The 16,512-nt window shown below is 41.6% G+C and overlaps 2 protein-coding genes, 1 long non-coding RNA gene and 1 pseudogene across 3 annotated transcripts in view; 2 read left to right on the top strand and 2 right to left on the bottom strand.

The window, feature by feature from the left end:
* The window catches only part of LOC101778207 (glutamate receptor 2.8), a 7,383-nt gene extending 6,066 nt beyond the window's left edge, over positions 1 to 1,317 (bottom strand). The window contains exon 1 of the mRNA XM_004959408.2: positions 1,030 to 1,317. Within this exon, the coding sequence (XP_004959465.1) occupies positions 1,030 to 1,282 (253 nt within the window). The 5' untranslated portion in view covers positions 1,283 to 1,317. The remainder of the gene's footprint in view (positions 1 to 1,029) is intronic.
* A 2,186-nt stretch (positions 1,318 to 3,503) lies between these two features.
* On the top strand, positions 3,504 to 6,847 carry LOC111256227. Its single transcript, XM_022823849.1, has 2 exons — positions 3,504 to 6,459; positions 6,592 to 6,847. The coding sequence occupies exon 1, from the start codon at positions 4,215 to 4,217 to the stop codon at positions 4,899 to 4,901; it is 687 nt and encodes a 228-aa protein (XP_022679584.1). The 5' UTR covers positions 3,504 to 4,214; the 3' UTR covers positions 4,902 to 6,459; positions 6,592 to 6,847.
* Positions 6,848 to 8,210: 1,363 nt separating this feature from the next.
* On the top strand, positions 8,211 to 11,969 carry LOC111256228. Its single transcript, XR_002676243.1, has 2 exons — positions 8,211 to 8,436; positions 11,500 to 11,969. It is a non-coding gene; the product is annotated as an uncharacterized LOC111256228 (long non-coding RNA).
* On the bottom strand, positions 8,989 to 16,210 carry LOC101779019 (annotated as a pseudogene).
* Between the last annotated feature and the right edge of the window lie 302 nt (positions 16,211 to 16,512).

Raw genomic sequence — 16,512 nt, forward strand, 5'->3', positions numbered from 1 at the left:
GTAGTTCCATCATCCACAATGTATCCTCTCTGATGGTAATTGATCTGACAATTTCTGTACTGTATTCTTCCCCAGTTCTTTCTCTTGACTTGCTCCTTTTGTTTCATTAGATCTGATGTCTTTTGCGTATGCTAGAAACCCTATCTGTATTGGTTAATAATTTGACAATTGACGTTGTGTGGTATGGTGCAAATGGTTGACTCTTACCACATCGCAGAATGTAGTGGGTGGTGGGGTGGGATTTCTTTTTTTTATTTTTTAATACCCCTTTAATACCAGTTATTTCAATCGGTACTAAAGGCCCCTCTTAATACCGGACTAGCAATACCGGTTGCGAAACCGGTACCCAACCGGTACATAAGGCCATTTCCCTAGTAGCGTGGCTTACTGATCTATATTTGTGCTTTTAGAGCATCAGCATATAGCATGTGGTGCTTTGCAAATTTGTGATTAACAGGACTGCGTGTAATTATGGATGCAGCTATACCACGCATCTATGCACCTACCGAGCCAAGCTGGATAAGGGACAAAAGTTACTCAAGTCGTACACCTGGTAGCTATGCACCAAGTTGGATAGGTTTTTATGTTATCTTCTGCACCCATATGTGTTTTCTGGTGTGTAGATAGCTTATAAAGACATCACATGATTGAATTTCACAGGCGGTCTAGAGCTATAGATACTCATGAATCTCTCGAACTTGAGTAATCTATAACGTTGTAGGTACTGAGTTTTGGGTCCAGTTACTATAAAGGCTCCAGGTATCTAACCTGATTATAGTTTGTCAAAAAAAAAATTCCGAACCCATAGGAGAGCTGCCCATCATTATATTGATTAAATGGTACAAACAAAACACCAAAAGCACATACATAAACTCAACACAGAACACACACTCCATACACATAAAAATAGATACCGGGATCATCCTAGGATGAACTACACGGCAATCGGCAAATAAGCACCCAAAAATTGTTTGACTCTCTAAGAAATTGGAATGACTTATAATTTGGAATGGAGGTAGTACTAATTACCTGCTGATGCAGCTTGGATGTTATTGCTATAGGAATCCCTGATGTGAAGCACTAGCTTTGTGTTGTAGTTTTTGTGAGCTGCATAAAAATCTTCCAGAGCCATCTGAATGCTGGTCCGTGCTATTTTTGCCACCAGCGTATCTAAGTCCAATATCACTCCAATAGGGAATTCACCATTTTTTGTGGCATTTTGAGCTGCAGAGTGGTGGACGAAGAGTATTAGGAATAGGATGGTTTGAGTTGCTCTCTCCATTACCAGAGTTGCAAAGTCTGAGTTTGTGAAGTGTGTTGCCCTGGTAGGCTACGATCATGAACTCTTATAAGGCTGCTTTCATGAAGAATTTTAGGAAACATTAGTTTGAGATGACCGAATTTTAATCCACACAATCCTTCATATTTTAGTGCAGATGAATCGTTCTGGCTGCCCAAAAGTCAAAATGGTGTTGCGCAGCTAAGCAACTTAAACACTGGTATTGGGTATGTATTTCCAAGATACTATGTTGCTATAAGTTCTTTAACATTGTAGTCTACTTCTGCAAGGTGCTACCGTAATGTACTTTTATACATATTAGTAGTCTCTTTCACGAAATCGTTCAATAGATACGTGAGAGTGATAGCTGTGGTTTTTATTCATATTCGTGCATGCAATGGCTTATTTTCCAAAATGAACTGATGTCCATTCATACCATTTCTGTTTATTTAAGATCAAATAATTGTGTATTTAACCAGGATTCTCCTAGTTAAAAAACTGAACTATTTTGACAATGGAACTTGTCATAAGTGAATGCGTGTGTTGACATTTGAGGAATGGGGCATGAAATTGTTCCAGCTAGTAATCTATATTGTTGCGATTTGATGCCGGTGTGAGGTCATCTTCAGAGCTTTGGACTTGGTTATTATTACCCAAACCCGTATTATTCTCTCATGATCAAATGGGCATACTAGATTTTTTCCCCCAAACTCCATCTGATGACCTTTGCAATTCCCCAGTCTGACAATGTATTGATATTTGAAGCACTTCCTGTCTTGTTAGCCTTCTTAGTTTGATCTAGTTTGGACTCCTTCAGCACTGTGGTACCTTTGCAAAATTAGCTCTGAAATTTTTTGATGAGTTGTTATAGCTGAATTTTACTTATTCTATCGTGGTACCATAAATTTCTAGAATAGCATCATCGTTGGCACAAGTTTGTATCTTTGTAAATTAACAGATTATACCAAAATCATTTGCATTTTGGGATCTTGCACGAGTATACTAGGTATTTCGTAAGTTCTTCCATCACTGGTTTAAGCTCGCTTATAACTTTTACAGTTCTCCATACCATCGTGCAAATACACTTTTCTCATTACCAAACTTCCCCCATATTAATTAATAAACGGCAGCTCCTGCCAGTTTAGGTTCAAATGTTCCTTTTGGCTATCTCTGTCTCGTCAAGACCTTTTTGACTGTCAAAAATTGCCATGAACTACTCTGTCGTTGCAAAGACATCAATAAAACATCCATCTATTTTTCAGTTTACCTTTTTAACAGAAAGGTAATAGAGTTTCTGATATTCAAGAGTCCATTATTTTCATCAATTTGGTAACCTTTTTGCCTTTTTTTTTCTGTTGCAAAGTTGTCGTTTTTTTAACAATGTCTTGATTAATCTGATCTTTCTAGACTTTAACTGACTACCAAGTACCAACTATCCAAGCAACCAACTATTGTTTATTGAGATTCATTTGCTCCATTTTGATTTGCGTATCTTTGTAAGGAGCCATCACACCCATACAAAAGCAATTGCATCACCTCAAACCGTGAGGTTTTAGCAAATTGCTATAAGTACAGCAAGTTGATACAAGGCACTATTTTTCAGAGCCCAAATGGTTCCTATAAAGTCAATCGCTTGTGCTTCACGCGTCTTCTCTGTTGGCAAGTGCGACAGCTGAGTGTGGCTGATTTCGTTAAATGCTTAACTGTATGCAGTAATGATCCGCTCAGTGATGTAGTTTTCCCCCTTCAAGAGGCACTTGATATTTGTTTCATCGTTTCTGTTTCTGTCGACACAATATTTGACCTTCGACTTCAGAAGAAGTCGCCCTGCCGTCTGATCTCACAATCCCAGTTTGAATTCTTATTTCTTGCTGATGCAAGGTACAATTTCGCAGCAAGAAGTAGTGAGAAAGTCAAATGACTTCTCCTCAATATAAAAGAAACATATTTATACCCATATCCTTATCTGAACAGAAGTTTATGTTTGTCGTTTCAAAAAAGAGAAGTTTATGTTTGTGAACTGTTGTTTCACCTTTTTTTTTTTGCGATGGACGATTCTGATCTCTTGCGTAGAACAAAAAGTGACCTGACACTGTAGCCATCTTTTGCAACATAAACGTTCATGGGTTGGGCTTTGTTATTCTTAGTAGACACCTCTTTGGTATTCTTCACCGTCACCTGCTGAACATAGGAGTACCTCAGGGAATTCCTGAGTGGTCGTGCTCTTTCCTGTAGGTTTCTTTCCAAGGTAATGGAAGTGGTCAATTAAATACGGGTGAGCTAATGGTCAACTAAATACGGATGTGCTAATGGTCAATTAAATACAGAAAAATCTTTGCCATAGCACATAGGCATCTGGATCCAAAACAAGACGCGTTCGTTTTTCGTTTCAAAAGAGAGAGCGGGGAGCGTTTTATCTAGGTCTATGAAGTTTTAAAGTGCTTATCTAAGTCCACGTTCTAATAAAGAGCGATCGTAGAGGTTCATGCACGTCCACGGAGATATCTCTTTTGCCTACGTGGCGACGCCAGTGTGGCAACAAGTTGAAAAAAAAACCCAATCCATCTTCCATTTCTTACACTCTCTCGTCCTCGCTCCCGTCCCTCTTGCGCTGAAGAGCTCGCCGCCGGCGACCTCGTGGGTAATGAGACCTACACCGGTCAACTCGTCACAGCCGCGTGACATCGCGCCAGGCCAGTAGGCGCACATCCGGAGCTCCACGGCTGCGGTGAGCACGAGAAAGGCCACCAGGGCCACGGCTGCCGCCGGATGAGGATGCGGCCACGGACACGCCGAAGAGGAGCGCGACTGCGCAAGGGAGATGGAAGGCGGCGGCAGCGTCGGCTCCGGAGTCCGCCGCGGCCGGCCAGAGCGCGGGCCGCACTGCTGCTCCGCGCCCTCCGCCTCCCCGAGGGCCGGGGCGGCGTGAGGCCGGATGCCGCCGACAGGGAGCTGCGCAACGGCGACGAGTGTAGCCCCCAGGCCTCGGCGCGCGGCCGCTCCCGGTGGCAGGCGGGACGTGCTGGGGAGCCGCAGTGGCTGGGCTGCGAGCTCTGACGTCGACGGCGGGGGCGACGTCGGCGTCGGCGGTGAGCTCTCAGACCTCGACGGCGCGGCCACGCTTGCGGCCGGCGGCGGGGGCGGCGTCAGCGGCGCACTTGCCCCAAGGGCCGCGGTGGAGCTCCAGCCGACGCTGTCGCTCCCGCTGCGGCGGAGCTGCTCGGCGAGCTCCGCGGAGGGGTCGCCGAGCCCCTGGGACACGCAGCACCAGCAGCGCGGTGAGCCCGCCGTGGACCGGCGGCGCGGTGAGCATGCTCGCGGCGTCCGCGTCAAGGTCGCTCGACCTCGCCCAGCGTCGGATGAGATGCAGAGGCCGCCGCCCGCACGGCGCGCCTACGTCCGTCAGCGTCACCATCCCCAGCCTGTCCAGGAAGAAGCTCTCGGGTCTCCACCTCTGAAAGTGGGAGCTCCTCGTGTTCGTGCTCATCTGCGGCCGCCTCGTCTCCGGCTGGCTCATCCGCTTGCCGTCTTCTTCGTGGAGCACAACTTCCTGCCACAGGTCACAACATGTGCGAGAGGGACGGGTGAGAAGATAGATGTGAGAGTGAGAAAAGAAAGATAGAGGGGTCTTTTTTTCAATTTGTTGCCATGCTGGCATCGCCACGTAGGCAAAAGTGCCTCCGTGGACGCCCGTGGATCTCCACAACCACTCTTTATTAGATCTAGATCTAGATGAGACGTCGGGAATGGTTAACGGACCTCCGGTGGAATTCACTCAGCTTCAAAATGGGAAGGTGGCAGGCTATTGCTAAACCGTTTCCTGTGACCTGTGGGCCAAAAGCTTTAAGGTAGGCCTTACTGCCAGCCCAGAAGCCCACACCACGCCGAGAGCCGGCGCACGCGGGCCCCGCTTCACCTCCGCTCCGCTTCCTGCCTCCTCGAACTCCGCCCCGAGGTAAGGGAAAACGGAAGGCCGCTCCAGCGGCGACGCGACTCGTGCGCCACCGGGAAGGCTGAGGGGGGTGGGGTGGGTGTGGCGCAGCCGAGGACTAAGATCCCGCTGCCGCCGGTGGGCTTCCCCTTGACCAGCAATGGGCGTGGCGGGGCGCTACTGCGTCACACCGCAAAGGACTCCCTAGCGTGGCGTCCGTCTCCATAGTTCACAGTGAGCACCGAGCAAATGCATCTGCGACCTCGCCGCCGTTAATGTCTCCGTCGCTTCGCTTCCCTGTCTCTCCTCCATTGCCGCTGCATTCGGGTTCGATATCATTTGTTGCATCAATTTCCGCTCATCAGTGTGAGTGCCCTCCACATCTAGCGTGCTCTAGTTTTGCTCGCCTACATTTGGATTGGGTGCCGCCGTGCCGCTGCTGGATACCCGTGGAGTATATTACTATTTGTCTAGTGCATCTGTCATTCAGTCATTGTCGTGGTAGATTCAGCTAGTGATCCCAATTCCCAGTTCCAAATGCCCATCAACTAGCAGTTGAGTGAAACGCCAATGTGTGTGGTCCCTGATTCTCATTTTATATTTGGCCGTTCTTTGCTGGAAACATTGTGACCAAGAAAATTGTGTCCATCACACTAGTTTTTTCCGGACGAGTTTAACTTCTTACTTCTGCCACGTAAGTTTGTTTTACGTCTGGTATCCAAAAAGAACTAAAAAATGCCTCGAATTCACACTCGATGTTTAACGTCCTAGTCCTAATCCTAACCAGTATCTGCAGTAATGCTTGGCTGCTTTGTGTCCGTGTTGACTGTATGTCTGGATGCTATCTTGGGAAGTACGTGAACAATAACGAGTATCTTTGTGTAAGGTAGATAAAACGATAAGAAAATATTGTTGAGTTGACCACAAAACAACTACAAAGTGACCTCTTTTTTTTTCAGCCAGATACTGGATCACTTCCAAAAGATGAAATGGTAAATTAAAACTCCTGTATTTCTTGAAAAGTTTCAAGACAATGTAATTTCTGCGTTTAGATCCTTCTATTATTCCAGCATATTCAACTAATTCCTTACCTCACCTGTTGTGTTTTCCTGTCAGTGCAAAGGGCTATTAAGAATTGATTGGTGATCTGGACTCAATATCAGGACTTGTTTGGGTTTCTGAACCAGATATTATAAGCTCCATTGAAATTTCATCTTCCTGTGGATAGGAGCTGTCATCTGAATCATTGGTGATCCTCGACTGCATATTCAGATCGGGTTCTTCTGCGGTGTCTTGATCTCCTCTGTCTATATGCTCTTCTGCATGTCGTTGAATCTGGTTGTTGCTCATGCCATTCCTTATTCTCTGTTGATTCTTGTAGAGATGTGTCAGAAAGGCTATTAAAAGGGCAGAAGTTGCAGCAACCCCAAAAACTAGAAACAGTCCTGAGAAGCTGCTGAAGTTGAGACTGCTTGAACTGATCACTGTACCATCATTTTGACAGGCATTTTTGTCCCCAGTCCATTTCTTCTCTATACGAATAATATCATCCCCTTCTGTTATGCTGAGGATTGCCCTGGATATGTCATAGACTAGAGGGGATCTCTTAGGAAATGCCTGTACAAAAAAGGTATAACTCCATCATAAGGGACTGATTAATCATTTTTTACCTCGGAGCTTGGGAAAAAATACTGAGTTCAAAATATGCTTACAGAGCCAAACAGCATACTTACAAAGCCTAAACCTCTTGTAGATGGGTCCAACCATAGTGTATCCTCTGCTGTGCTTTGCAAGGAACAGCTTGATGTTTGGAACTTCATCTATCACAGCAGCAATACCACCACTCTTGCTTCCTTTGGATAGTGCATCAGCAAAACCATCAACGGAATTATATGATCTGATTTTTCTTCTATCAAAACCAATCTCTACCAGTAGATCCCTTACAAATGAGCCACTATAAATGCCTACATGTTCTCCTCTCTTAACAAGGTCATGAACATCAGTTGCAGTTGGTAGAAGTTGTTGCACAGTGAGCATTGACGACAAGCTGGCAGTGTAACTTGATGTGAGTACAAGCAGAACGAACACCCATACAATCAGAACCATTCTAGATAAAACACTGTCTACCCTCTCCCCTGAAAAACAGATCCCATGAAGAGAAGAGCCATAATAACTTCAAGTCAGTGTTGGTGACATTTTGTGCATTATTAAATAGAAATATGAGTATATGAAAGCAAAAGTTTCTCTGGGTAGTACACTTTCAAAAAATCATAACTAATTCATATGAAATCGGATGAAGATAAACTTTATATAAAAATTGTAGATCTTGATCTACAACTTTTCTTTTTTATTTGGTGTCATCTTGGTGCTGAAATAATCGACATAAGTTTCAGATCTAAAATTTTTAGATCTGAAACTAGGCAGCACATATTCAAAAAATTATAACTAATTCATATGAACTTGGATAGAGATAAGTTTTATATAAAAATTGTAGCTCTCGATGAGATTTACAACTTTGGAGTTCAAACTATTTTCATTTGATGCCATCTTTGTGCTCAAATAATCGACACAAGTTTCAGATCTAAATTTAGATCTGAAATTTGTATGGATTATTTGAGTAGACATCAAATGAAAAAAATTTGAACTGCAAGGTTGTAGATCTTGTCGAGGTCTACAATTTTCATATAAAGTTTATCTCCATCCAAATTTATATGAATTAGTTGGCGGTAGCTACATATACACCTTCCGCCGTTGAAACGGCGGTATAGGTATAGTTTTGCAATATTTTTTTCTCATATATTTTTGCAAAATATTAAAATTAAAAAATAAAAAAAATTTCGGCCGGCCGGAGGAGAATGCTTGCGCTCAGCCTAACCCAGCCCATTATCCACAGGGCACCTCTTTTTCGCCCCACCTCCTCTTCTCGCTAATGCGGCCTAGCCCACGATAATAACCTTTTGCAAGCAACTTCCCCGGACCGTCGTGCGTGGAAGCCTGGAAAAGGGTTGGCTCGTCAGAGAGTTCGTAGGCGTGTCGTGTTGGCTTCGCGGTCCCGCCGCCGCCGCCGGCCGCCGCGACACAATCCTCGACTCTGCATCCTCGCGACGTGCGGCGCTGAGGCTCTCTCAGGTACCCCCAGCCTCGCGACGAGAGGGCCGAACCAGCGCGTGGCCATGGCCACCAAGCTGCTGGCTCAGCTCTGCACTGTCGCCCTGTCGCCCCTCAGGTTCCCTCGATTCTATCCGCTACCATCTGCGCAGCACTCCTGATTGTTTCTGACGGTGTTGTTTGTTTCTACTTTCCTACATTCAAGTATAATTTCTAGCGCCAATGTGTCTTCTCAACTTGCATTTCTCGACGTATTTGGCTTGCGTAACGAGGTGATCCATAGTCTTCTTATCCCTCATTTTTTTTTTCAAGTTTGAGGAGTAGGAATGTGTTGATTCATCATTGCCTCATCCTTTACAAATTAGTATAAACATGAGGGATGGACTCACCCCTACTAAAATTTATGGGGTAAGCTTATTATGGATCATCTCATCATCTCAGATGAGGTACGGAGATAGTCCCTCAAATCAAACACTCCCTAGATGTTTATGTTCCAGTAGATTACGACACCGTGGTCTGCTGTTGGCACGGTGTCATGTCTAGTGGTGTCTCAATTATGCAGCCAAGATGCAGTGCTGCAGCTTGTGCCATATTGGTTACATAGCCATGGTGTTCTTTAGAATGCCAATACGAAAGCGGGGAGAGGATTTCAGATACAAAGAGGGAAAAATGGAAAAAGTTGGTAACTGGAAGTTCCATGTGCTGAGTGCACTCATTGCTATAATTCTTCGCTGATGTCAAAGGGAGGGGGCTTTACAATGATCACTTATTCATGTGAAAAGTAGCAAGCACTCAAGGGAAAAACTGTATGGAGGTTGAGTAGCCTCGTCTAGTAACCCATATGTATGAAATAAAATTATTTGAAAATTTAGTTATTTGAACCAACATCAGCCAGGCAGTCCCCCGGAACCTTCAATGTAACATCCACTCCGCCTGTCTCATTTAGTTCAGAAGCTAAACTTGAGCAACCTTTTGACATATTAGGTTCACCCCCCATGTGAACGACTTGTGAACCGAAATTTGCTTTTGCTGTCACCCTGTTATTCAGTGTGCAGTCTCTTGGCAGATCACCGTTTGTGTTGGGGCCAGGCAACCATATTGTTTCTTGATTATCTATATTATTGCAGCCTCCATTTTCTTCATTACCTTGATCGCCATCTTGAATAAGCCCATTTTCTCCTTGTTGCCCATATCTCTGTTTATTTGGGTCTTCTAGTTTGGTCAGTACCTTTTGTTGATCTTTTTTGTAGTGATTCATCAGAAATGCTACAGGAATGGAACAGGTTGTCACAAATCCAGTTAGGAGGAATAATCCCCCAAAACTGTCAAAAGTTATAGCACTGCCTGAACCATCTATTTTATCCTCATTTAGACAACTGTTTTGATCAATCCATTTCTTTTCTATTTGAATGATAGTATCTCCTCCTGTTATATTGATGATCGCTTTTGATATCTCCGCAAGTAGTGGAGATCGCTTGGGAAGTGCCTAATCAGTAAAGAGAATGTTTATATTAGGGTGACTAACATTCAAAATGAATACCACATTGTATCTGATTCAATACAAGCCATAGAAAATAAATTTCCACACCCAGATTTATCTAACCAAAAAAAAAACTCGACCACGGAGGAGACTCCCCCCAGGTTTTTTTCTAAGAATGTGTGCCGTGCTTTGATTTATCTAACCTTTTCAGATGAAATGATAATACATTAGAATGTGGTATTCAATGTAGCACATGAATATAATGTTTCAAAGGTACATTTTCCATGGTAGCTTAGTAGTCATTTTTAATTAAACAGAAAAAAAGAGAGATCTCGAAATATTTGGCTTGTCAGTGTAGTTGAACTTACAAATGCAAACCCTGCACTCTTGTAAATAGGTCCAACCATTGTGTAACCTTTGCAGTACTTGGCGAGAAATAATTTGATGTATGGAACATCCAGAACAAGTGCAGCGACACCGCCATTTTGACCTCCTTTAGAAAGAGCAATGTGAAGCTCATCAGGAGCATATGGTCTCATTTTTGACCTGTCGAAACCAATATCCACCAGTAGACCTTCTATATAGGAACCACGATGGAATCCTACATATCCTCCTTGCTTCTGGAGTTCACGAATGTCAGTAAATGTTGGTGAAAGCTGCTGTACAGTAAGCATTGATGCAAGGCTTGCTGTATAACTTGATGCGAGTACCAGAAAAACAAACATCCATACAAGTAGCACTAATCGAGACAGAATGCATTTCAGCTTTTCCTCTGCAGAAGTAACAATATAGAAAGGTTATTTTTATAATACACCAAGTCAATTTGCAAAGCTGAGGTACAGCAAGCGTGCTAGTAATAGTACTGGAGTTCCAACAAAACATTTGCAGTATCTATTTGTTTAGACTACACATGTAATCTTAGTTCATTAAGGTTACTTCCTTCATTATTATTTTTCATTTTTTATAATTTCTAATTTGGCATGCCTGAGACTAGTTTTGCATTAAAAAAAGTTAAACTACCTTTTCTCTGAGGAAATCAAGATGAGTCAGAGTGCATTTCTGTTTTCTAATACAATGGAGCTTCAGTGTCTCTACCTTTTTAAGCAGGTTCAGTGTTGCATTATCTAGGATAACTGTATGTTAAGCTTATTAGTTGACACTGGCTGCCATGAATATTAAAAAATTTGCATAAATTGATCAACAAAAAGAATTATACTGTTTCAGTGTTTTACTCAACTCTCTTCAAATATGGAGAAAGACATCAGAATCTCCAGTTGTTTAAGTGAAAAGGGACCATGTAGATGTGTGTTGCCATTAAGATGCTCTAACAGCCAGACAACAATTGCTGTGTACATAATAAACACGATGCTTCCAAACCACATTCCTTTGCTTAGTGGTCTTGAGAAGATCCACATATTCTTGTTCACTTTTTCCTTCACTGGGACAATCATCCCCACGCCTGATTCTGTGTATGGAATCGTGAAGTCGACATCCGGTGTTCTGCTGTATATGATTGTTATGTCTCCAATTGCTATGTCGTATCTCTGCAATAGCATTAGTTAGTCTTGATTGAATGATTGTGAAAGAGAAAAGAATCTATTTATTATGTGATATAAACTATGACTGATTCAGCAATGCATGCTCATTTATATTGAATAAAGGAACTTATCAAAAGATATTTGATGGCAAAATTTGCTGCAGGACATCATGATTTCATGGCTTTAGCTAGTGAACACCAAGACAAGTCATTTTTACTGCTGGACATGGATAAGAGCTGGTTGTTTGTTGGTGGACACCGCACCTATATATATCATTTTTTGGCCGCTTAGGAAGGAGAAATAACTCAAAATGTTCTCTTATTTGTCCTAGTCAAGAAAAAAAGGACAGTAATATGGCAAAATCCTCTCAATATTTGTTTTACTTTTAGAAAGAAGTAAACAAGCTATCTGATTTAGGTCCGGTTAATACACTACTGTAGAAACTACTTGTACCACTTGAGTGTAACCTTGCGTCTGTGAAAATCAGCATTACTGCAGCTGGTTTGAGAGCTTACTTAAAAATTAATTCTCACAGTCAGTTCTAGTCATGAAGCATCTGTACAAAATGTTTTTCTTTCAGCACAAGATTGAAATATACACAAGTGCTACAAGGGGTACTCGGACCTGCAATCATCTCGCCCATGTCTTCAAATGAAAACATTGTCAACTAGAAAGTTGCAGGTTGACGACTATAATATAATTTTCATATACAAAATTTCTTCATTCATATGAATATCTTTTAAAAATTTTACTACCCACTATAAAATGCAAACAGGCGCTCACTTTTCATGCTTTTGGACATGAACCAACTTAAAAACAACATATAGTATAACTTAGTCATTTAAATACTACCACTAGAGCTAATCATTTGTATATATATCATCAATTGTTTACCATTCTTACTACATCCAACTTGGAACTGAAATTTGTTCCATGTGAATACATTTCATATACAACACGTTAATCATTCTTTTTAGTGATGTGTTGCATATATTATTATTCCATATTATATTATTATCTTTATACTATTCCATATAATTTAGGAGTGTTAGGTGCTCCCATGAGTGAACCACGGCAAAATAAGTGCATCTTTACAAGTTATGAATGAAAAAATAGTTACTAGATTAGGGTATCAAGATTACTTGAAATGAAAAAAGGTTGCCAACTACCCCCTGCATTCCAAATGTAAGACATTTTGGTTTTGTTCTAAGTAGATCTTCTCTTGACTGAGTTTATAAAAAAGCAATTGTCACAATTGGTTGGTGGATATAACCTACTGTGATAATCCATTTGTACAGTCAGTTTGTATATCAGATCGATTTTATTCTAAATTTGACATGATAGTTAGACAACCGAATGTTTTTTTAACCAACTGTACAAGCAAGTTCTGTACTAGTAATAAACCCAGCAGCAAGGCATGATTGTTTTGAAGGCAAAAAATATTTGCACTGGGTAATACTTTGAAAAAACAAGAAACAGTTGTATGCTGTTTGACCACTAGGCATATTGAGAAACTGGACAATACTCTTTGTAAATTAATTCTTACCTGAAGATAAACTTGGTGAACAAAATCATTGTAACTCGTTGAACTTGTTGCATCAATTGTATCAAATGCTTGGTACTCGTAATTAAGTGCAAAAGGTAGCCTCTTTACTACCTCCTCAAATATGTCTATTGAAAGTCCACATGCTCTTGTCGCATTTGTAACAGGATCCTTTGATGTCCTTACAAACTCTGGATATGCACTCGGGGGCACACCAACCCTAAGCTTATCACCACTTGTTGGAATTTCCCAGCCCCTTGGTATTTCTGTTGATTCTCCTGGCCAAATTACTGGATTTAGATCAAGCATTGAGGCTGACCCTGTTGTTTTAAAGCTATTTTGATTTAACTTCCGAGAAAGTCCATTTTCCAAAGTCCAAAACCCAACATGTTTCCAACTTCTGCCAACAACATTTATTATTTGTAATGGAGAAACTGGCAGCTGTCTGTCAGTAAGGTCGAAGTTTCCACTTAAGCCTCTAAATTTGTTCTGTAAAATCTCTTTTAGGAGCTCTGGGCCATTTGTGGAAGCAGCCAACAAGTCGAAGCTTGTACTGTTTTTACTGGTCTGCAGCCTCTTATTTTTATTCTCGGATACCCCAACCTTTTCTGCAGCCTGTGCTAATGCCCAAACTGTATCATAGGCCCATAGCCCAAAGATGTTTGGTTTATCAAGTGATAATTCGTTAGGGTTAAATTGCCTGTTAATTCTGTTCCATCTTATTAAGAAGCTAGTATCAAGTTCTTGTGATTTGGGAACATGGAATCTTATTCCTATTACACCATTCATTGCCTCAATGACAGATGGACTGAGTGATTCAATGACGTTTGCTACTCCATCTGTAATGATCCACACAAATCCTTCGTTCATCATCCCTGCCTCCTTAGCCTTTGTAAAGATAAGAGAGGCCCTGGTCGATGACATATGAACAATGAATACCCTTGTTTGCATGGCCATTAACTTGTAGAGTTCTTGCATCATGTTTTCACTTGTTGCAGACAAAGGGATAGCACTGCGGTACGGAACATGAGCATCAATCTGTTGAAGGGCATCAACAAGGTGTGCTAGAATGCCTCTCCCATATTCAGTGTCATCATATATCAGGACCACTTCTCTCCATCCATAGGCTTTAATAAGAGAGACAATATTATTCACTTGAACTGAGTCGTTCAATGTTGCACGCACGAAATATGGCATACTGTCATAAGTGAGATCAGGGCTTGTTGCTGTGAAGGATACAATAGGCACTTGTTTTATACTCCCAAGTTTAGATATGAACGCAGCTTCTGATGATTTTTGGGGGCCAATAATGGCTTGCACTTTGTGGTTCTCCAGCAATTCAATAGCTTCAGAATTGAATGAGGAATGAAAGTTTGGTCAAATAATATTAGCAAAACAATTTGTAATTCTCAACTTCTTTGTTTTCCCATACTTTCAAGATTGTAAAGAAATGTAAGCTCAACGGGCCTATTTAGGGTTATAAATCATTTTAGTGATTAATGTCAACACTGTTGTCGGGCTAATGGTTTTCTACTAGTACACGAGGTTTCGGTCCAGTGAAACTTATGGAACCGAACTGCTCAAAAGGATCCTACAAGGTCAAAGGAGAGTTCTACATGATAGCCATCATGTGCCCGTGGGGGGGTGTCGGAAAATTTTCTCCAACGGCTAGTTTTAAGAGGAGAAGCAACCCTCATCCAGCTATGTGGAGCACAAACTCATATTTGGGAGTTCTTGGCACCAAATTGAAGTTGAGGAAATTGAAAATCACAGGGATTGTCACAAGGATTGTCTAGTGCTAGATTAGTCTAAGTATGCATCTTTCTTTCTAGGTCATTAGCCTAGGATTAGAGTAAGTGTTCGCCTTGCATCACCTTGGTGCTCTGCTGGTGGCATCGAGTCTTGTGACACTCTCCAACAATCGTACAATCGTGTTTGGAAGTGGCCGACAACGTCTTGTACAGGAGAAGAGTGGCCCACACCAGAGTTGATGAAGTGCTTATGAGTGGAAAGAGCAATCAGGCTAAAGCCTCAGGTTTGAGAGACTCATTTGCGGGTCGAGCTCTAATACCTATTCCAAGGAGTTATCTAACTAGGAGCTTGACCTCGTAAGTCTTCGATGAGGACTAGTGTACCGATACGACCCTAGGGTGTTTTATATATCCTGCTAAACTTTAGCACATGTTATATCGAATGTTTGGATACTAATTAGAAGTATTAAACATAGTCTAATTACAAAACTAATTGCATAGATGGAGTCTAATTCGCGAGATGAATCTATTAAGCTTAATTAGTCCATGATTTGACAATGTGGTACTATAGTAACCATTTGCTAATGATGGATTAATTAGCTTTAATAGATTCGTCTCGCGAATTAGACTCCATCTGTGCAATTAATTTTATAATTAGCTCATGTTTAGTCCTCCTAATTAGCATTCGAATATCCGATGTGACCCTACTAAAGTTTAGCACCTCGTATCCAAATATGCCCACGATACCTTAGAAAAAAAATGCCATGACAAGTTTGCATTCTATATCTATAAATATTATGTCCTTACCCTTTCGTATTTACCTTCGAATCATGTGTAGCTTATAAGATTATAACTTGGGCTACAAAGCCGAGGAAAATTTAGGTTTCAAAACATAATAACGGTAGAGATAGAGATATAGAGAAAAGCATAGTGCATATTTACATAGAACTTGTGTAGATTTTTATATATGAGTTGTTAACTTCTTCGAAACCTAATCTAGCCCCTCCAAGAGCATCGCAGCCCTTTCAAATGTTAAGACAACTTTATTTTTTAGCTTTCTGTTCATGTTAAGCGCTCTAATTTGGTGTGCAGTGATACCCACACTCATGCCTGATACCCTATTGTCTCAGTTACTTCTATTTGACACGTGTCCCCTATATCTATATATGCCATTGGCACTCAGAAGCCATTTGTCTGAGTGACTGATATGTTTATTTCTGATGTGAAACATTTTGAGAATTATATCAATCCATACGAGTCATTTTCTTTTGAACCAGAACATAACATTTATCTACTTGTGTGATTGGTTAGATCAACATACCTGCTGAAGCAGCTTGGACTTCATTGCCCATCGAATCCCTGATGTGGATGGCTAGCTTCGTGCTGTAGTTCTGGTGGACTGAATAGAAGTCTTCCACAGCCAGTGAAATACTAGTTCGTGATGCTTTACCCACCAATGAACCCAAGTCAAGGATCACCCCTACATGGAATTCGTCCGCCCTACGTGCGGTGCTATTTTGAGCTGCACCAAAACTAAAAATGAGCAGTAGGAAGAGGATGGTTTGAGGTATTTTCTCCATTACCGTAGCTTCAAGGCCGGTGATTTTTTTGCGCTGCTGTGCACCATTTATAGAACTGCTTGTCGAGGACCTAGATTCTTAATATAAAAAAGTTCACTTTTCAATCTTTTAACATATATAGCCTGAGTGGAAACCACCTAGAAAACATTAATCCCTCTACTATCAAGCCAAATCAGTTGACCCCTTTTATCGTCACAAGTGGTCAGCAAGAGTCACATAGCAAAAACAAAATATGTAATCACCAACTCACCATTACCCACGTCAGGTTCAAACCCATTTATTCTCTATGCCCGTTGTCAAGC

The sequence above is a fragment of the Setaria italica genome, chromosome II (genome assembly GCF_000263155.2).
Source record: "Setaria italica strain Yugu1 chromosome II, Setaria_italica_v2.0, whole genome shotgun sequence".
Taxonomy (NCBI): Eukaryota; Viridiplantae; Streptophyta; class Magnoliopsida; order Poales; family Poaceae; genus Setaria; species Setaria italica.